Source organism: Procambarus clarkii, chromosome 71, assembly GCF_040958095.1.
Source record: "Procambarus clarkii isolate CNS0578487 chromosome 71, FALCON_Pclarkii_2.0, whole genome shotgun sequence".
Classification (NCBI taxonomy): Eukaryota; Metazoa; Arthropoda; class Malacostraca; order Decapoda; family Cambaridae; genus Procambarus; species Procambarus clarkii.
The window spans coordinates 13179660-13202787 of NC_091220.1; the positions used below are offsets into that span (position 1 = coordinate 13179660).

The window sequence follows — 23128 nt, forward strand, 5'->3', positions numbered from 1 at the left end:
TGAGGTTCCGGGTAGGTACCTATTTACTGCTAGGTTCACCTAGCAGTAAATAGGTGCCTGGGGAGTTAGACAGTTGCTACGGGCTGCTTTCTGGGGGTTTGTAACAAAAAGGAGGCCTGGTTGAGGACCGGGCCGCGGGGATGCTAAGCCCGAAATCATCTCAACATATAAGAATCACCTTGCTAGCTCTGGAGTTGCTAATTAAGTTTTCTTCTGACTGGGTTTTTCTTAATGCTTTGGCTGCACTAATCAGTATTGGTCGATTCATAAAAATATGCCCCGGAATGTGATAAATGGCGCAAGTCCACACGCCTATGAAAACATTTCCATGTCTTGTAATGTTTGACTAGGTCCTCCGACCTTCGAAACCTTTGATCCAGTAAATGGAAGTAGAATCAAATATCATCTCATGTGGTATTGCCCAAAATTGGCAATTATGCTTCCTTCAAACTCACAAATTGTACTTCATTACTATTTCTGCTGTTTTTTCTGTGGGGGAAGCTTCGTCGGCTCCCTGGAGCTATTGAACTGATATTAGCTAATATTAGTATGGGGCTTCAGTCATATGGAGTTGTCATGCTTACCTGGGACCACTAGCCAGAACCTGGTCCCCCTCAGAGAGGCAAAGGGAGCAATTGCCTATGAAACTCACATGTATGAAAGTATTCATGTCTACTATTGACCTGGTTTGAGCACCAAGAAAGGTAGGCACTTCAGAACAGACCCTGCCTGGTTGGAAAATTGCAACCTAAGACTGAATAGAGGCTAGAAAACTCCCCCATAGAAAAACAAGTCAACAAGCAACATGTCATCACACTAGATGCTGCTCGTTCGGGCCGAGTTCAGGTTTTGAACATTTGTGCCAAGTTCACTCCTTCCCTTCTAATGCTTTTTTGTTTTCTGCTATATGGCTGGTCTACCTGGCTTCTTTTTGCTCAGCTTCTCGGCCTTCCTTGCTGATTCAGGCCCTGTACCAACTTCAGGCCTTTGATCCGCAGGCTTGATGAGTAAGGCTCCTGCCCCTTTCTATTCCCTCCATATCCTCATAATATATTTAGATTATGCTTTGGAGTTTGTTGTCCCAAGGTTCTGAGGCTTCCTTCCCCAGTTAGCACTTTCTTGCTTCTTGCTGGCTTACCAGTATCTGGGGGGGGGGGGATATTGGCTCCATTGTGGGGGATTCTTCCTCTCCTAGTGACTTAGAATTGCTGGTGGAGGGTTCCTTGTTCATTCCTTTGCCATTCTGTGGAGTTTGGTGTTAGGCATTACAGGGTTTCTCGGTACAGATGTAGCTGAGGCCGTCTCATTGTTGTACGAACTGAATTCCTCCCTTGCAACCTCAATTGCATTTTTGAAGCTTGGTCCTTAGAATGGTCCAGACCCACTGAAGGTCTGCAGGGTCCCTTGCATATTACTCCATTTTGAGTGGGGCCTGACTTCATTGCATGCCTTGGTGCTGAGGGTCTTGAGTGAGTTACCAAGATTTTATTGTGGGGGATTCTCTATTCTTTAATTTTGGGTTTATTTTTATTGATTCCACATTTTAGTGGCATTACCCTTCTGTTGTGGTCTTTTCCATCTTCTATATTCTGCTCAGCCATTCTTTCTGCTGTTGTATTCTGAATTTCCTTTGTCCCTCTGAGTGGGTCATATTCTGGTCTCAATAGATGTTTGTAGGTTATAGAGTCCTGGTGTGTTCCCCAAGACTTGGCTGCTTCCAGGTTGTAACATCAGAGAGCTTCTGAGTGGCCCACTAAAAAACAAAAATTCATTATTACATTCCATGTTGGGTTTTTGTAGTTTACTTGAAGCTAATGATATTATGTACTGCAATAATTATATGTCTAGATGCAAATTTGTATAGGTTTAAAATGTATATTGGGCAAAGCAGTAACTTGATATTAAAAAGAAATAATTTTATCTTTTTTTTTTTTTTTAGTGATTAATTGCTTTTTGAAAAGATATGTCATTTTTTAATTTGAATAAGTTACATGTTTATCAGTGAGATGTATACACTGTTCTTATAAATGTTTACACATTTTGGGAATATAGGTTTGATATGATAAAGACTCGAGTGATGGGTTTTACATTAATGTTATTAGTTTAACTGCATCAAGTTTATTCTGGAATGATTTTGCCTGGTTGTTCTGCCTATGGAATCCATGTACTGTATGTTGTATGATTGCTTTACAAAGCAAATGGCATACTTCATGAATATGTTAACAACCTGATGCTAAATTTGACAGCATGTTCCACCTTGCTTCATGCTTGCTTCATGCTTTATAAGTGCAGCTCTTGGGATACTTCATTTTTCATTTTCAAAATACAGGTTTTCTTTTCTAATTACGTGTGAAAGGTCATGTCATAAACTTTGGAATTTGGAAAATGTGGAGAATAAATTCCATGTAATGTACAAAGAAAAAAATTCTAATTACATTTGGCTCTCAACTTGTATTTGAGTTAAATTTCTATTACAGTACAGTATAGGGGAAAATCAAAGTTAGGTTCAAGAGACATTCAAAAGTTCACTCTTTTTAATTATATACTTCTAAAATACCTATTTGAACACTGTTGTTTAATGATACCTTCAGTTTCCATCCACAAATACAGCATGTAATAAAGTCCATAGTGCTTAGAATGTGCAATGACGTAACAATATTCAGTAATTCCATTCCAAAAATGTGTAAAACTTAAGAAGCCAAGAGAGCCATAGAGCATGTGTGATTCACTGTGATCCATGCTCAACCTACTCACCTTCAAAATTCACTTGTCCACTTTAAAACTTGGTGTAACTATGTACTTGATGTAACTTGGTTATGTCAAGTTACTTGGTGTAACTTGTAACTTGATTATGTACTATGAAATCCACCTTCTACAATACAGTACTGCACAAATCAAGGGCTACCAGTGCAGTATTTTATCTCAATATAGGCTATATAATGGACCAATAATAACAGTAATGAACATTACTGAGGTGCCAAGTACTGTATGGTGGAGACCTTTGAGTGAGTGGTTCTGTGTAGTATTCTTGATGGTATGTTAACAGGGCTAGGTGGCCAAGCCTCAGCCATGGATGGCCACACGGGTAACTTGGGCCAGTTTGAGGCTCGGCTGCTGCGCCTCCTGGCCCCATCCTCCAACCTTGTGGGCGGTGGTCCTGTTCTGGCCGGTACTGGTAGTCGTGCCCCTGCGGCAGCAAGCCCCGATCCTGCTGGCATAGCCGCCCCTGCTGCCCTTGATCCTCTTGCTACCAGTAACATCTTAGGTTTGTTTTGCTGCTTATTTATTCAGTTTCACAATGTATGGAAACATTTTATTTTTTTCCACCTGTCATAATTTTTTGCTCATGACTTTTTTTTGTAAGTCCAATTGTTTTAATAATACTTCATTCCATACCTCCTTTCCCTTCCATTCACTTCTTTCCCCTCCTTCTCTCCCAATTTTTCTCTCTCCTTCTTCCCTCCTTACCATTGCATCTTTCTATTCTTTTCTCCTTCTCTTCTTCTGTCCTCCTCTCCTTTTCTTTCTCTTTTTCACACCAATTATGTCACAACCATCTCTGCTAATATTATGTTTCATGGCTGTTGCTATCTCTTTATTTGTCATACATTTTTCCCTACATAATATTACTACATGGGCTACCTTATGTCATCATTGGCTCCTTCACATGTTATTTCATCAGTGAATAACCCATGTGTTAAGACTTTAATGTGTCTCCTTTCACAATTACTATCCCACTTTTACTTCAAAATCATATAATTTGTATTCAAATGATTTATTTTTATGTATAGAAATCCATGTCTGCTTGTGAAACTGCATTTTGTGATCAATGAGCATCAATACATGGCTCATTTCTTCCAAAATCCTCGTTGTCTGCTTGGTATACTGTGTGTGTTTTGCCACTGAATCTTTGGTTTGAGGCGTATTCTGTGACTGATGAGGGTTCATGACAATGAGGGATTCATATCTTTTATTACACATGCCATATCATTCTTTGCCATAAGGCAGCTATTTCCTGTATCTGTGTTAAGTTAGATTGACTTTGGAATTCTGGGATTAAACTGATATTTTTACATTTGGATGTGTCATGTGTTGGTGAATTGCAGGATTGTACTTAAAGCTCATGTCGTGTTCCTCATTAGTCACAATATATTTTACAGAATAATTTTTCTGGGAGGGCTCTCTCAATATCTCCCTGAGCAACACCTACTTGTACAGTATACCTGTAAAACTCTCTGTACCACTTCAGGCTCTTGACAATTCATGAGTGTCTTATCAGAGGCTAGTATCATTATCTAGTTCATTCAGTAAAGTGAAAGGGAAAGTCTATGGGATCTAGGATCGCTACAGTAACCAAGAGAAACACAACCAGAAAGGTGAAGTGCATCAAAACAGACAACTACGTGAATTGCATTTGCAATGCTGATGCAAACTATGTAAACAACCATTAGTCAGGCTGAAGCCCTGGTTTGTAGCGCACACCAACAAATGGCAGCCAGTGCAGCCATTCTTGTGTCGTTGGGCTTTCAGTCTGTTACCCCAGTTTGTGAAGCATTTGCAGTACTGTACTGAGATCTGGTTGGCCCTCATGAATCATTAGAGCCTTATATAGTATTGAGGATTTGACAGGTATAACAGTGTATAGTTCAAGAAGTTACAAAGGAGCCTACCAGAAAGAGGCATTTCATTACATTCATCACTGGTTTTTATCGCATTTAATTCCATGTGAGTAGGGATGTATACAATGATTTTTCTGCTTTTGGCTTTTTAAAGTACTGTGCAATATATTACAAATAAGCAAATATATTTCATGTCAAATGTTTATCATAGCAAAGAGGTTCAAGCACACTAGTAGCTGATTTCTGGTTCAGGTGAAGCATTGCTGACTTGTAACTTCAAATAAAGGGTAAGTTTGAAGGACATTTTGCTTTGAGCATTGTCAGATGAACATATGGCCAGTTGTCTATGTGCAGTATATATGGACATGTGGTAAGCCATGAACGTCAGCTGTTTGCTTGCATGTTATGAAATGTCGCTATGCATGTGAGAAATTTCAGAGGTTATGTAAAGTTAATGAAAACTGAACCTAAGTCAGCATAGTACCTGTAATGTTAAATATAAAAGGCATGACAAAGAAATGCATTAAGAATTTTGGGTGTATATGCAAATGTGTGGGATACAATGTAAAACCAATGGTACAGAATGATAATTGAACATAGATTCAGTATATGAGTTTGAGAATAATAATAAAGGACCTCTACGTAAGATAAAGGCACTGGTCATTAGCTATCTTACATACATTTTGTTTATAAGTGCATTATCAATACATTGAATAACCATTTAGAAAAATCTTTGATATGAATTGTAGAGGAGATATATATATATATATATATCTATACCACACTTTAGTGGTATAATACCAGTGGTAATACCACAGTTTAGTCAATAGATGTAATACTTACTGAGATATTAACCCAAATATTTGGTTGCTGGAGCTCTAGCACAGGCCTAGAGGGACGTGTCCTCAGCTCCCATTCTTTGCCAAGTTTTTATGTCACTCAATTTCTATGGGAAGCCTCTTCGGCTCCCTGGAACCACTGGACTAATATGCGAATCATTAGACCTGGGCATTAGTCTACGGAGTTCAACCTACTGGGGACCATGAGCCAGAACCTGGCCCCCCTCAGAGAGGCACAGGGTGCAATAGGGATTTTCCTTGTCTGCCATCAACCGGAGTTAGGCACCCAGAAAGGTAGGCATAACAAAACATACCCCACATGGTAAGAAAATTGCAACTGAAAACTGAACAGAGAGGCAGAACTCCCTCCAATCCCAAGGAAACGAGCAGACAGGCAAGTACAAAAATCTCCAGATGGCTGGGAACTGGCATCAGTCACCCTAAAGATCAGTTGCTTGTATCATGATAACCACTGTACTTGAGATATTAACGTACAAAATAGTATGGTGCATCAGTGTGTTTTAGAGAAGAAAGCAAACAATATTACTCCCCAGGTAGACAACAACTGCACTAACTCTTGCTGTCACCAGGTGGCAGCTCAGGTCACCTGGGGATTAGTTTATTATTCATTTTTATGCTTCATAATTGTGTTGTCCCACCCACCCTGCTTGTCTCTAGTTGATTAGTTCATTCCATCTTAGTTTCAGGATTCTCCTAACTGGCATCGGTTTGCATTCTGATTTTCCCCACCAAAGATACCTTGTGTTAGGGGTCTGGGAGTTTATTCTTTCAAGTTGGGTAGGTGTTGCATCCAACATATTGTTTACCTTATTTATCTCTTGGATGGATTCTTATAGATCCCCCACACAATTTAAATCTGCATGTTGCTCCTTGCAGCTTTTCAGGATTCAACTCAGTGTTTTAGGACACTGTTAGTCGTTCCTGTTGCCTCAGTGTACAAAGAATACTTCTGGAGGGGCAGAATGGTGACTTACTGTAGCTACACACACACACTAATATATCTGAACCATAAGTCACACCATTCCTTGCTAGTCCTCAGAACTTATTTAACAGCTCAGATGTAACACAATCAAGGAGCACCGGTTTCAGGCTCAAGTCACAATGTAGGATGGAAAACAGGAGATGCTTTTTTCATCCATAGAGTTATGAACTCATGGAATTGCCTACCTTCCAAAATGCCCCTAAATATTAAATCCAGGCTTGACAAATCATCAGGATAAATGCGGGACCTTATACATGCCATCAACTTCTTATCCTCATTGAGGCCACTAGAAATAGTGGCCCACAGGTAAATTCAGATAAAAACCTGCTGGGAACAAGGGGCCAAAACCTGGCACCCGTCACAGAGGAGTAGAGAGCAGGGGTTTCATGATCACCTCATCAAAGAATCAAACACCCAGAAAGGAAGTGAAGCAAAACAGGCAACTGCAAGTTTCATATAAAGTAAGCAAACAAACCAGCAAACAACTTTGCAAATGATCCCCCAAGTGGTTAGGTTATTCTTCCCCTATTAGCAGCTGATCATCACCAGGTGGCAGGACCACAGGGATCTGCAAGGTCTTCCTGTCAACAATCCTCATTCTTCGCCTGATATATGACTTGTCTGATCACTCCATGAGTTGCCAGATCATGGTCCCTGGTTTTTCTAGGTAGGGATCAGCCATCGGCCGGTTGGCCGAGCGGACAGCACGCAGGGACTTGTGATCCTGTGGTCCTGGGTTCGATCCCAGGCGCCGGCGAGAAACAATGGGCAGAGTTTCTTTCACCCTATGCCCCTGTTACCTAGCAGTAAAATAGGTACCTGGGTGTTAGTCAGCTGTCACGGGCTGTTTCGTGGGGGTGGAGGCCTGGTCGAGGACCAGGCCGCGGGGACACTAAAGCCCCGAAATCATCTCAAGATAACCTCAAGATAGAAGACCCTTTGGACTTTGTCCTTTGGGACCCCATTTACTTGTGAAGTTTTCATTCTTTAGTGTTTGCTTCATGTTTGTTCAAGCCAAGGGCGACCCGCACAAAACTACAACCCCATAATCCAAAGGCCAGACCCAAGCAGAAAAGGAAAACTTTACACCACTGGCTGGAATAACTGCCAAAAAGATACAAGATGAGCAGCCTGCAGAGCACGGGTAGTGCATCCCATCTAGCCTGGGGGCAAATAACCTATACAGCTTGAAGATAGAAACACTAAAAGCAGAATCCCTGAAAATGAGAGCAAGGAGGTTTCTGAAGCAAAAGGAAAACACCAAAAAGCCTATAGCATACAGCGTGGGGCAGGGCACAGACTGCAGTGTCACCCCAAACAGCTGGAATCACAGGAAGGTAGGCACTGCAGCCAGGGCAAGGTGAACCCCCAAAGAGAGACTTGCTCATGTGAATGGACATGAAGTATTAGTCATACAGGTAAAAAAAGATTTAAATACTGGGCATGAAAGGTTCTAATGGGACACAAACCTGCAACCCATGGAGTGGAAGTGCAGCACGGAACTCCAGAGGTCAATTACGCAAACCCGTGGGCTTGGGAGGCTAAGACAGCCAACTCAAAATGGTGCTGATCTGCAAAAGGCACAGGGCACATAAACTCTCTAAGTCAGGACAAAAAAAATCTGGTTCCAGAACTAGAGGCTAGCTCCTTAGCAAACACGCCATGTAACAGGTCAAATTTCCACCAGGAAAAGAATAGGATCTGGGGCTTGACAGCTGAGTGGATAGTGCTTCGGATTCTTAGTCCTGAGGTTCCGGGTTCGATCCCCAGTGGAGGTGGAAACAAATGGGCAGAGTTTCTTTCACCTTGATTAGCCCGTTCACTTAGTAGTAAATAGGTACCTGGGAGTTGGACAGCTGCTACGGGCTGCTTCCTGGGGTTGTGTAACAAAATGGAGGCCTGGTCGAGGACCGGGCTGCGGGGACGCTAGGCCCCCAAAATTATCTCAAGATAACCTCATGAAGGAGCACCAGATTACACAGCTCATTAGCTGCTGAGTTCATATCAGAAGGACTGGATATCAGGCTGGACTGAACTTTACTTCATTGCTTCCCTGGCATTAATATATAACCCAGCAACAGCTGGGTTATATCTTAAGGACACCTTTTAAGTAGAAATATCATTATAATGCAGTTCTGTACTTTGTAGCTTCCCTAAGGGATATATAGTATTACTATTGTGCACTCCTAATTATTTTGTACTGTATTTTGATCATACTGTATTTTCCATTTAATCTATAATTCACTCAGGGATAAGAGCATCATATATTGTGCTACATCTAATGATTTCTAATGATTTCATGTCACTTTACTAAAGTTTGTGCATTTTTCTCTTCAGCAGCAGAAGATGGTCTTGGGAGTGATCAGGAGAGAGATGCAAGTAAGATAGCTATGCTCTCTCCTGCACGGGTCCACTTGACAGGGTCTTCACCAGCAGTACAAGTCACTTGTGGGCTTCATCATTCTGGTATGAATGCATTAAATATTGTGTACAATCATTTATAACATAAATTTAAATGTTATGTATCCGGTGTTCAGATACACAATGTTTTGAGGAATATGCTTAACTATTTTAAACTAAGTTCGAACCTGACTCGGCCTTTCTCAGTGAGATTTTAACTTAACCAGTTGCCAGTTCAGCTCAATATCTCTTTGCTACTACTGTATACCTATTGTACCTTCTTATATAATAGTAGGGGAAATAATGATATAAAAATTCCTGTTGCCGAGAACTACCTGCCTTGCCAAGGAGCAAATGACAATAGTTGCCCAACTCCCAGGTATCTATTTTAATACTAGGTGAAAAGAGGCATCAAGTAAAAGAATCATTTATTTCATTTAAATTATTTCATGAATCGGTCATTTCTGCCCTGTCTGAGAATGGTAAACTGAGGATGTCGACGACTATGGCACTCATGTGGTACAGCTGTCAGTTATGTTGTACAGCTGCAATCAAGTAGCACAGCTGTTGATCATATAAAACAGCTGCCAATCACAGTTGTTATATGTGCACTTGTTCATGTTTGTGGATATTATGAGATAAGAGGCAAAATGCTTGGGAATAATTTTACTCAATTAGGGGGGCAGGGGGTAGGGTGGGAAGGGTCTGGAGGGAGAGGAGGGGAAGATGGGTGGAGGAGTATGAGAGGGAAGGGGAAGAGTAGGGGTGGGTGGGGGAGAAGGGGAGGGGAAGGAAGTAGGGGTGGGTTGGCAGAGAGGGAGGGGAAGAGGGGGAAGGGAAGGAATTATCAGGGCAAAGTGCCAAGCCATCATAACTATATAGCACTGGGAAGGGGTCAGAATAAAGATTTGGGGTGGGACGGGGAAAAGGAATGGTGCCCAACCACTTGAACAGTCGGAATTGAATGCCGATCCTGCACAGAGCGAGACCATTGCGCTACCGTCCACCCAAGTGGTTGGTCGGGAAGATGTAGGGGTGGGATAAGAAGAGAGGAGGAGAGGAAGAGGTAGGGGGTGCATGGGGGAGAGGAAGAGGTAAGGGTGGGTAAGGAGAGAGGAGGGAGGAAAGAGGTTGGGGTAAGTAAGGAGGAGAGGGGAAGAGGTAGGGTTGCATGAGGGGAGGGGAAGAGGTAGGGGTGGGTGGGGATAGATAGGGAGGGGAAGAGATGGAGGTGTGTGAGAAGAAGGGGTGGGGGAAGGAGGTTAGAGGGAGAGAAAGAGAGGATGGGGGAGAGGAGTGAAATAGACATGCCTGAGCACTGCTGAGCCCCCCCCCCCCACCCCTTCTAGCCATAATACTGTAATAATAATAATAATTCATTGTGTAAGGGAACAGGCAGCCAGAGTGTATTTATACACATTAATCTTATATCGAGGTTTCCCCCCCAAATTTGAATTACTGACCCCGTCCAGGATACAACCTCACAACAAGCCGACTGACTCCTGAGTACCTACTTATTGATAGGTGAACAGGGCATTGGATGATAGGAAATGCACCCAACCATTTCTGTCTCGCCTGGGATTCGAACCTGGCATTCTCAATTGTGTATTGAGAACAAACCCGACTGTACTACTGGGACTCCCATTTGTATAAGAAACATACAAATTTTGTGTGTGAAATGGTAGAAATATCTGGGTGCTATCATTCTTGTGTACGATGTGTCATGTAATGGATGCTACGAATTCTTCACTCCAACAAATCAGGGTTGATCCCATATAGTTTTCCAAATTGAGATTGTACTGTATAGTATAAAATTATACTTTGTTGAATAATACTGAAAATCTGTGAAGTGCAACTGCTGTAACATGATTAAATACAACATGATGTACTATACTTGACCTGTCTTTTGTGTGTGTGTGTTTATAAGCTATAAAGCATTTGATTTTGCAACATCTCCCTTTATAATTCTTATTTAGTTGTGCTGTGTGCCAATGGAGAAACTTACACCTGGGGCAGTAACAGCTATGGACAGCTGGGAGTTGGGGATCTGATTTCAAGAGGATCACCAGTCCTGATCCGCTTACCTCCAAATGTTCGCGTGACGCAGGTGGCTGCAGGAAGTAATCATACAGTTTTTTTAACGTCCAATGGACAAATCTACAGTTGTGGAGATTTTCAGGTAAGACCCAGAATTAATTGAAGCTTTGATAATCAGTGTGATTTTAACGGTAGTACAAATAATAATAATAATTAAAAACTAATACAAATATTTGTGATGATTCATATATCAGTAACAATAATTCAATTAATACTGTACTAGTAATAATGATTTTGGGCTTTTTACTAATTATAGTAGCGTATAGATTGTTTGTACAAGCATATCTGCTCTTAAGATGATGTATTGATGTGTGTGAGGTATTTGAAGATCCTGGAATTCGTCTTCATTCATGTTCACCCATGTAACAATGTTATCGATTGGTCCAAAGCCAAATACTTAGGCTATAATAAGTGCTTTATTGATAGGAATATAATAGAATTGTCCCTCATTAGTTAAAATACATGTAGTGGTATTCTAAATATTAGTCCTAGTTTGTTTAAATAGATTCATTTTTAACTGAACAAATTACCACAAAATTCTGAATGTTTTCGTGTTTCAACACATTTTTAGGGAAATGCTTGAATAGCCCCCAAGCCCTAAATCACTATTAACTTTATGACTCGAGCAAGATTTGAACCTTCATTACCAGGGCTTACCCACTGGCATACACAATACACAATACAGTACTAATACCACTTTACAAACCACTTCACCAGTGATTGCCTGGTGAAGTGGTGTGCGTGTATATACTGTATATATTATCATATATATATTTATTTATTTATTTTTGCAGAAAAGTCAACTTGGTCGATGTGCACCTCAGAGTGATGCAGGGGAAGGCAGTAGTCGTGGTCGTTGTCCTTGGTACTCCGTGCCTGGCATAGTCCCTGGTATTGGACCAAGACTTGGATGTCGTGCAACATGGATTGGTGCATCTGCTGATGTCACTTACGTCAAGCTAGATCAGTCTCTCATCAATGCTCATAATCTTAGTGCTGCTGCTGTTGTTGCCAATAGCAATTGCTTAGGTGAGGATATTTATTGTATTTTCATTAAGGCTGCAGTTGTTATTACTACAATACTCCTGTTGCAGTTGCTTCCAACTATATCTCTGATGCTTTATGCTTTACTGCTTCTGTAAATTGCCTGCTCATGTTTGAAGGAGTTCTTCATGTATAATGTATTAACTATATATAAAAGAATGCTGGAGATACAGTATTCCAGTTGTTGGTTTGGTGCCCAATTATTGAAGAAGTTGCTGTTTAATTGTACTGAGGAGTAAGAATGTGTTCAACATATTAGGGCTTAAGTAAACATAAATTTATGGAAAACAATCTTCATTGCATAATCTTAATACTGTACTGTACAGTAAAATAGACCATTGTTTAAAAGGCGTATGTAGAAAAAATAGAAGATCGAATATTTTTTATAGATATATTGAGGATAAATATTTTCAATGGTTCAGAAATTTAATTAAAACTTTTCATTGATATTTAAATATAGTAATAACAATTAATTTTGTACAGGACAGGCATCCTGTGTATTGTATATGTTTGACTTATATCGAGGTCCTCTCAAGGTCGAACTACTGACCTTCCCCAGGATGCAACCCAACAACAGTTAACTAACTCCTAGGTACTTATTTACTGTTAGGTAAACAGGCATCAAGTGATAAAAAACATGCCTAACCATTTCTCTCCTGCCCGTGACACGAACTGGGAATATTATCCAAACACCGGGTACTCCTAGAACACCCAAACCCCGAAGCCTGAATATCTGCCCAGAACATGTTGGAAAACTTGCAAACGTCATGAGCCACAAAGATGGTCCGCAGGCTGGCTATATTTGATTACAATGCGGACAGTTTGGGAAATATTACCCTTGTCACAAGGGACCCTGTTCAGCAAGATAGCTTCAGGGAGCCACCAGAGCTCTTCCAGAAAGAGACATTTCATTACATTCAATGCTGGATTTATTGGAAAGATTATGAAGCCCACCCATTCCATGACCAGAAGCCAAGATAAGAAGAAAATCAACCTTAGATAAACAAAACAGAAACCTATCAACAAGGATTCAACAAAGAGTCCAGGGGCCAGATTCACGAAAGCACTTACGAACGTGTACATCTTTCCTCAATCTTTGACGGCTTTGTTTACATTTATTAAGCAGTTTACAAGCATGAAAACTTGCCAATCAACTGTTGTTATTGTTATAAACAGCCTCCTGGTGCTTTGGAGCTCATTAACTGTTTAGTAATTATAAACAAAGCCGCCAAAGATTGAGAAAAGATGTACACGTTCGTAAGTGCTTTCGTGAATCTGGCCCCAGAATGAGATCGTTACCAAGATGGCTTAAGATGAGGATGAGTTGCATGCAAATGAAGAAGTTACATACTCAATGATGCTAAATCTAATACACTTTCCAGGATAAGAGGCTCTATCAAAGCCAACCATTATTGGTGACATTAATTGGCATTAGATGCTGTAAGGACTAGATTAGTTAGTCCTTATCAGTGACTAAAGGAGTTAGATATAAGACAACATTCCCAACCTTTTAGCCTTTTATTTTCTGATGCCCTATTACATCACCTTATATTCAAGTTCTATTTTCCCTTAAATGTGTGTGGACTGAAGTTGGATTCTTATGTTTACTCAAAGCCAGATTCATATTTTTTTATAAATAACTAAAAGATGAAAGCGAAATGATCGTGTTTTACAGTGAATTTTTCATGTTTCATAAAAATAATAAATAATAATTTTATTTCAGTGTTGTTACCAGTTGGTGGGAAAAAAGAGGAGGAGGAGGGATGGAGATGTCTAGTTATCAGTCGGTCTGATGGGCAGTGTCGCAGTTTCTCTACACAAGATCAGATATGTTTTACTGGCCATACCATATGTCTTGATCCTGTGTATAATGTGCTGTGGAGGTAATACGATGCTTCTTTATGTATGCTTTTTCTAAAATTGTCAAGGATACTGACTATATTTTTGTTTCTACTGCCTTTTGAGTTAAGACTTGGATTTCTTGCAGATTTCTTTAATGTTTTCAGATATAATAATGAAGCCTCATTTTAAAAATGTGTTTCTTTTCATGTAGGATTCTTGTCCATCAAGGATTTTGCCAATATTTTTAACTTTATTTAATGCAATATATCCTTGTATATACAAGCACAATCTAACTATGTTAAAATGTGTTTTAAACATTTAAATATTAAACCAAAGAAGCTATATTCAGTAAAATCCAGCTCTGATTCGCCTAGAGAAACCAACCAAACTCGGCAAACAGAATATAAGTTGAACATTCCTCCTGGAATCAATGGGTACTGTCTACCTGGAATAATGTGCAAACTCGCAGACATACTATGCACAGGGAGAGTCTTGTCAGAAGTTGTATACCTAGCTCTGATCAATTTCTGACATGGGTAGCTGTTCAACACCACAAATGATGAAGAATCTCTTTTTGCTACCCAAGTGCATACCCAGCAAAGGCACAAGGCACTAAAACATTGATGAATCAAGGGCAAGTGCAACACAAACACTAGCATATAGCAAACTATATCAATTCCCAATTAACAGGCTTCACGATGGAGGAGAAATAGCACACAATACCCAGAAGCAAGGTGACTCTAGAAAAGCTGACTTGTAGAGATAGAAACTGTATACCTTGGAGAATGTATCTACGGCAAGTGGGAGATTCACGCCGGCCACCTAGGAAGACAACCATGGCTCGGAGCTGCAGCAAAATAAAAGCCAAGAATATGCAGTATAGGTGGTATTAATCACAAACATGAGACCTTAATAAAATCGAACCAAAGCAATATAACATGGTACAGGATTTCCAAGGATAATGATCATCATTTAGCTGAATCAGGCTGCAGCAGAGTGGTCCCTACAGAGTGGTGTGATTCATATTACACCAGGCTCACAAGTAAGGTGGATAGCTTGTGTAGGGATGGCATCTGAATCCTGCTTCTAGCTTCCATCAGCTCAGCGTGGGTCTCAGAGGAGTCTGATGTGATTCTGAGTGCTTGAGTATAGAAGCAGTCTTAAGAAATGATAAATCTTTATTTAAAAGATAAAAAATTACACAAACATATATCTACTCATATTTTGTTCTTGATAGTGGTCAGTATTCCTTTTGGCATTTGTGAGTATTACATTGTGATTGGAGCCAGGACCAGACAAGTAATATTTGTTGTCTATTTTTCATATGAAATATATTGTATTCAAAAGTTAGGAATATGTATGTAAAATGAATAGCAAAATATATATATGCAGTGAAGATTCCATGGTAAGATCTTAGGTAAGTGCAGTATTGTCATGTATTGATGGGAGTCCAAGAGTTGAAGTCCATCTGAACGTATTTTGCACCCTTCCATTGAGCATTTGGAACCATACGAGCAACATTAGTATTCAAACACTTATGCAAGATGTAAATCGTCCTTTCATGATGACTTTATTGTTCTAGAAACTAGACGATTAACGCATGACAATAACTGCATTTTGAAGGATAAATCCATCCCTTAGATATGTATGGCTATTTATTTGCCAATTTCTAATTTCTGCTTTGTCTACTGTAATACTGTAATACTTTGTCTACTTAATACTGTACGCTCCCATGCTTATCTTCAATATTTCAATTCGTTTTTCCACTAGACTTTGTATTTTATACTTTTCCAAACATTTCAAACATTTATTTCACTTTTTTTCACTCCCGCATTCATAATTTTACATGGCAATATGAATTACATTTTGATACACTTTTTTTTTAATATATAAGGTTTTATAATACTTATATAAACTCTGACCATTTTTGTAATTTACTTGAAATCATCAGCTATGACAACTCTCGTCAAGATGTGTATTGTTACAATATAGTCGCAGCTGAGGCCCAGAGGCTGTCTAATGGTGGACTCCAGGATGGCCTTAGAGATCTTCTTTCGCCTGAATTATCTCTTCCTATACTACCTGAGTACCAAGTTTCTCGCGCTCAGGTATGTGGCATAAACGGGCATGCAAATCATTGAATACAAAATTTCTGTGTGCGTGAGAGAGCAAAAATCAAATGAATGAACTTAGATGTATTTATACTTGAGGAAGTAAAATTGCTAGGTCAAGGCACTATCCTGGTATCAGCTGTGTGGTCAACCATAATAAAGTTTGGTGAAGAGCGAGATTTGGTATATTTATTAGGTAAAAAAATTACTGTTTTTAATTTTTTGAACAATATACTGTATACAGTACTACAAATAAATTAAAACACCTGGAATGATTTATAAGGTGTTATTCAAATTATTTTGCTTTGTACTGGAATCTTTTATTGTCTCACAGGTTGCACTGCATATGCTGTCATGCATAGATACTGTTACTTGGGCTCATGAGCATGGCTTGACTGTGGTAGAAGACGATCCCCAGACAGTTGCTACTGTACGGGTGTATACTAGAGAGGACTTCACACCTGTTAATAGATTTGAAAGTAAGTTGACCATTTCTCATTTTAATCAATCTATCTGTTAACATTTATTTTTTTCTGGAAGGCTCGTATCCCCCCTTCAGTAGTTTCCTGACGCGTCAGTCTGGAACCATCCAAGTCTTGGGAGGCACACCAGGGGCCAGATTCATGAAGCAGTTACACAAGCACTTACGAACATGTACATCTTTCCTTAATCTTTGACGGCTTTGGTTACATTTATTAAACACTTTACAAGCATGAAAACTTCCCAATCAACTGTTGTTATTGTCATAAACAGCCTCCGGGTGCTTCGGAGCTCATTAACTGTTTAATAACAGTAAACAAAGCCACCAAAGATTGAGAAAAGATGGACAGGTTCGTAAGTGCTTACGTAACTGCTTCGTGAATCTGGTCCCAGGCCTCTGACAGAATATGAGCACCAACCAAGGAACAGCACCAGTATCTAGTCCCCTGCACCTTTTTGGTGGTTTATTATCTCAGTTCTGTGGTGATATCTAAGCCATAGGAATGGATGGTTCTAGCTTGTAGCATTGGGGAGCTACTGAGGGATCTCTCACACACAAAAAAATAAGATATTTCATTTTGTACAATACTGGATTTTATTTTGAGCTGTGCCATTTAGTTGGTTTTGTTGGCAATATCCTGCTCTTTGCATATCGAGGGAAGAAACAGTAAGGCCGGGCAGATTAACAATCAAGCCACAGATTGCCTAATAGTGCCCTTCAAACTTCTAGTTGGCCCACCTGGCTACTAACCTAGACCATTAACAGAAGTCAACACCTATATACCAGCATAGTAAGAAATTATCGGTTTCATATTTTTCCTGCCTCTAAAATTTTATACTTATATTGCTAGCCAAGACATCATTATACAGTCAAGTGATTTGTGCTTATCTTTTGAAACCTTAATTTCTCTGTGCAGTAGGCTCATGCCATTTGTGGACAATTGTGTGTTTGCTTAGTTATTTGTTGATCTAGATTTTTGACTGGCAGTCATAGCTTTTGAAGGTTGACAGTCCAAAGTTGTTTTCTCTGTTCTGATTCTGTTTGTACCATAGCTGTGGTCATTGGTTATTCTTCTCTTTAGTTTGCCTCATGCATTTTAAAATCCCTGAGAGTTGTCCTGTGCTGAGACATTAGAGCTGTACATGCACATTTGGTTGCCACATCATGTGTGCTTGGTTGTAATTCATTCAGTTACCCTATGGTCTCACTTGAGAGTATTATGTAGCTATCTCTAGGCTGGTTTCCTCAGTAGCTCCTCTCAGGTTATGTCACTGGCACAATGGAAACATTACGGACATTCCTGATTCTTCCGACAGTCCCGACCCACGGTGGGCCAAGGACCTTTACACAAAGTTTTATTTATTCAATGGGGACAAGGCGTTCATTGGGAATCAGAGGATAAACCAACAATCAAACTGAACCCCCGTTTGAAAAAAGGGAAAAGAAGCCCTCAAATTACTCGACCCCTCTACTCTGGGCAAGCCAGCCTGGACACAACCAGGCAGTCCAACCCAGAGACAGCTGGGCAAGCCAGCTATAATACACTCAAAATTACAGCCAGACAAGACAGTCTCAAGTCAGACAAACCAACTGGGCAGAACAGCCTGGAGAACAAAATGTCCTGTAGACAGCCAGAATGTTTTCTTTCCCAAATCTTGGCTTTTTTCCTCCTTTTGCCTGCAAAAGCCCTTTTTCATCGTTTTGATAATGTTATATTCCTCTCTAAGGTGCCATTGTGAGTAAGCTCCAAGAAATTACTTGGAGTCAGTCTTCGATTCCTGCAAGCTCCCTTCATCTCTATGAGGGAACTACATTCTGGGCCTTTATGTTAAATTATAACTATAAGACATTTAATGTTGCAGGTCATGGAGGTGGCTGGGGATACTCAGGCCACTCAATAGAAGCTATTCGGTTTATGTCCGACACAGATGTCCTTATTGGGGGCTTTGGACTTTTTGGAGGAAGGGGTGAATACATGGGCAAGATCAAGGTAAATTTGTTGTCGTATTTCTTACTTGCATGTAATACATACACCGTAATTCATAATTTATTATACTCTTAAGTCCAGTTTTTAGAGAGGGACATAACATTTTATCTAAGTTTAGCTCATAATCTTGTACATTTTCAGTGCTATGATTTGTATTTGTTAATTTACCTTACTATATTTAAAAATTGTATATAGTTTTGATTTTGCCTTGTGTTTCTTTATGATATTTGCTGTTATTAATTATCAGGAGTTGGGGGCTGTCATGTTTCCCTCATCAGGAATACCTCATGGTTTGATCTTTTTTGTCTTATTAGTGGTTTGTGTGTGATGTCTGGAGGATGTCTTCATGTCAGTTTAAAACTTTACACACTTGTGCTTGATTGTGAAAGTAAGGCTGCTATTGAAATCAGAAAGTGTAGTTCTCTGGTGCTGGTCTTAGAATACTTGATAGTTCTTTCAAAGTTACTATGACAATTTCTTCACAATCTTAGGCAGACTTTTTCTGTTAAAAACAAGTTATCGATTGAGGGGTAGAGAGAGGGCAATTTTTTTTAAATAATGATGACAAATGCACAAATTTAGAATTAAGAGCCAGGCTCTTAATTGCGCTAGAGCTGCACTCTTCTTCTCACCCACCAACACTGGTCTCTTCCTCCCACCCACCAACACTGATTCCGAACACAGGCACACTTGTTTACCTTCACCATACACATATAGAGCCGCATGGGGGGCTTCGCAGCTGAGTGGACAGTGCTCGGGGGTCAGTAGTCCGAAGGGCCCGGATTCGATTCCTGGCCGAGGCAGAAAAAAATAGGCAGAGTTTCTTTTACCCTGATGCTCCTAATCACCTAATTAAGCTGTGTCATAACATCCAATAACTGCTTACCGTTTACTTAGCAGCAAGCTTGGTAAATTCAATAGCAACCATAATCCATCTGTACTGAATGTTGACTCTGTAAACTAGGCTCCAAATACTGGTATCAAAACCGGCTCTTAACTTCCAGTTGGATGCTAAATCAGAGATCCTTAAATCGGGTGGATGCATCTGTGTGAAGTGTAGAACCTTCAGAATAAAAACCTTTCCCCCATCCTTCCCTGGAAAACAATTGTGGGTGCTTCCTGTCCCATATGAGTTGCTGTGTGAAGAATTAAATGGAAGCTTCTGTGGGAGAGGGGGAGGACGGGGGCTCCAAAGTAACACATTCAGCTGTTATGAAATGCCACTTTCTGGGCTTTGCCCTAATGATGACTATTCTCCAGTCTTGATTTGTTGTGCATTGTACTCTGTAACTTTGTTGTTAAATGAGGCTTTAGCACTAGAGTAAATTACCTGGATCACAGTTAACATGTTGTCTGAGTGCTCACCTTTCCACCTTGTCAGGTTGGCCAGGGTTGTCTTTCCTGGCTCTGATGGTTGTGCTCATTGACCACCAGAGGGTGTCTTCTTTGTGCTTGTACTTACTTACAAGCACTAAGACTAAATCTTGGACACATAGTGTTAATATTCCCTTGACTATTATTGCTCTGTTTTCATCTGCAGCTATTTGAACTTGGAGTTGAGGGAGGGGACCAGGAGACTGATGGAGAGTTGTTAGCAGAGACAGAGGAGATGCCTTATGAGTGTGGCGCACGCCAAAAGTTCCCGATGCTCTTTGACGAACCGGTTGCTGTGCAAGTTAGTAGATTCTTGTTGTATTACAAATTAATCTTATAGTTAATCTTTTTTCAAATTGTTGATTTATGTTTAACATTTATCTGAACTAAGGAATGTTGGAATATATTAGTCATCAGGTATTAGATAAATTTGTGAAATACTTACACTGTTACTGATATTACTGCAAGTGTCTTTTGTGTTCTCTAGACATGTATATTATAATGACTTATAATCTTTATTTAGTATATTTAGGGTTTTGTTTGCCATATCTAAGAAGGATAGATTTGGGCTTACAGTATTACTTAATTTTCCAACTCATATGTACCATATGTTTCTAAATTAAGGCGAAGAACATAATACGGTTTAATTCTTGGTAAATTATTATTTTTTTAATTTTATTATTTTTGTTTCTCAAAGGCTAACAAGTGGTATGTGGCATGGGCCCGTGTGAGTGGACCGAGCAGTGACTGTGGATCATCAGGGCAGAGTATGGTCACCACCGAAGACCAGTAAGTAGTACTTAAACAATTTAAAAAACTACAGAGTAATTACTAATAATTAATTCTGGAGGTTTTTTTCCAGGGTCGGGAGTGATTTTGGTTGGCGGAGCACACTCGTATAACTCGCACGCTGCAATTACAGCATAATGAGGTCGGCCTTCGCAGGTGCACTGCTTTAAGGCTGTGTTAGCATACTTGTATTTCTTTGCAATACAATACTTATATAAGATCTGGCGTATTGTCCCAGGTTCAGTGGTTCTATGGATATTCCCCCAAACTCGCTCTCGCTTCATGTGAGTTTGAGGGTTGCATATCGTCCTTGCCACATGGCGATGTTTATTCCTTCTGCTTCTGCCAGGCTGCTTGTTGGGTCAGGTGACACCTTTGGACCCAAGTCATGTGGGGTTTGCATCCTTCTTGCTGCTCTCCTTTTCAGGCAGCAACTGCTTTGCATCTTAGATATTCTGTGTTGCACCAGTTGGATGCCCTCAAAAGCTGCCCTAGTTGGTGTATAGGGACATAGATTTGGAGGTGTTTGTTACCTCAACCTTGGTTCTGTCTGCATCTCCTCTTCCTTTTCCTTTGGGTGTTGTTCACCCAAAGGCAAATCCCTCAGATGATTGTGGCTGGAAACATCTCAGAGGTTTCGGCATAGGGGCAGGGCTTGGCTCGGGATGTGGCTTGGTCACCTCTGGGGGGTTGCCCCATTTTGATTTGGGCATAGCAGCAGTTGATCATTCCAGTCCTGCCCAGGCTTCTGGGTCTTCCTTTCAACCAGATTCTTCTTCCTTCTTTGAAGCTTCTCTCTCTAACTCTGCTTATCTGTCCTGGACGATGGATGGAGACGATAGCTCTGCCCCGGGGCCCCTCTGCTGTAGGCAATTAGTAACACTAAATAATGTATAATAATAGTACACTAATAATAATCATAGCATAACTATTCCTGTGAAGTGCACTAAATTAACCAGTATTAAATTCACTCCTCAGTAGTGATTACTGATTATTGTCACTTGAAAGACTAATATTCATGATTATTTTGCATAGCAACCCAGTCCTGGAGTGATCTGGGGCAAGATGTCTTAGATCCCCCACCATGTTAAGTTTGAAACCTTGGATAGAACTATGTGGCTGATTTAAAAGTCTGATTCTGATTCTGAAAGTCTGAGACTGATCACAGTCTCCGTGGTGTAGTGGTAAGACACTCGCCTGGCGTTCCGCGAGCGCTATGTCATGGGTTCGTATCCTGGCCGGGGAGGATTTACTTGGTGCAATTCCTTAACTGTAGCCTCTGTTTAACGCAACAGTAAAATGTGTACTTGGATGAAAAAACGATTCTTCGCGGCAGGGGATCGTATTCCAGGGACCTGCCCGAAACGCTACGCGTACTAGTGGCTCTACAAGAATGTAACAACTCTTGTATATATCTCTCTCTCAAAAAAAAAAAAAAAAATTGAATACCTGCCTGCAGAGTACAAAACATGTTGCAACACATTTATGAGGTCTTGGTTAAAACTTGGATTGAGTGGCAAGGCAAAAGAATTGAAGCCCTACCCTTGCAAACACAGTTAGGCAAGGAGTGTGTGAATCATTAAGGTTTGAGGCTGGTAGGAGCAGAAGTAGGTGGGATAGAGGGTAGGTGGGGCAGGGGTGGGATAGGTTGGGGAGGCTTAATGCATCTATTTAAGTCATGATCCCCACCAGAAAATGGTGTTCCATTGCCTTCAATGCTTGAATTTTAATACATAGTATTATTATTTGTTAATATTCTGTACTGTGTTTGTAAAGCATCAGTAAGTAACTTAAGTAAGTTACTAAACTCCATAAATCTGGTTTTGTCCTATAAAATTAGCATAAAACTTGGTTATGATTTTGGCTGAGTTATCAGATTTTTTTTATTAATATAACCAGATAACCAAGTTTTCTGGTTAGTGAGAGCCAAATTTGTGAACAGTCAGTGTTCTGGATGCAATATAATAAAATACTGTATTTGCAGTGGATATAACCTGCCATATTCATTATTTAATTACAATATTAATATTTCTGATCTTATATTTAATGTTGTTCACATTTTCAGGGTTATTTTCTACTTCAAGTCATCAAAAAAATCTAATAATGGGACAGATGTCAATGCCGGACAGATTCCTCAGCTATTGTATCGTATTTTAGCACATGAGGGATCAGTAACTCCGAGACCAGTCCACGATTCTTCAGAATCGATTCCAATACTCTCTAAAGGCTTTTTCATGAGTGTTAGAAATGTAAGTACAGTATATCTTAAACAGTTTTGTTTTAATCATTAATTTTGTAAAACAAATATTTAAAAGTATTTTTAGGCAATTTTTGCAAGGATTATTTAATGGAGTTTGTCTGTTTATTTTGGACCTGCCTTGAGTTGTGGGGGGGGGGTTGTTGTACAGTTGCTTTTTTGCACCTGAAGCCTCTGCTGTGGAGATTCGTGGGTCTCATGTTCACTTGGCTATTACCTGGTTAATACCTGGTTGATGGGATTCTGGGAGTTCTACTCCTCAAGCCCGGCCCGAGGCCAGACTTG

At 40.1% G+C, this 23128-nt stretch overlaps 1 protein-coding gene across 1 annotated transcript in view; it reads left to right on the forward strand.

Annotated features, from left to right (window-relative positions):
• Window positions 1–23128, forward strand: part of hiw (MYC binding protein highwire) — a 152940-nt gene that overhangs the window by 32545 nt on the left and 97267 nt on the right. Inside the window, 11 exon segments of the mRNA XM_045726441.2 lie at window positions 3047–3265; window positions 8799–8927; window positions 10838–11040; window positions 11753–11987; window positions 13726–13885; window positions 15796–15952; window positions 16290–16434; window positions 18299–18426; window positions 19964–20098; window positions 20495–20586; window positions 22652–22835. Of these exon segments, the coding sequence (XP_045582397.2) occupies window positions 3047–3265; window positions 8799–8927; window positions 10838–11040; window positions 11753–11987; window positions 13726–13885; window positions 15796–15952; window positions 16290–16434; window positions 18299–18426; window positions 19964–20098; window positions 20495–20586; window positions 22652–22835 (1787 nt within the window).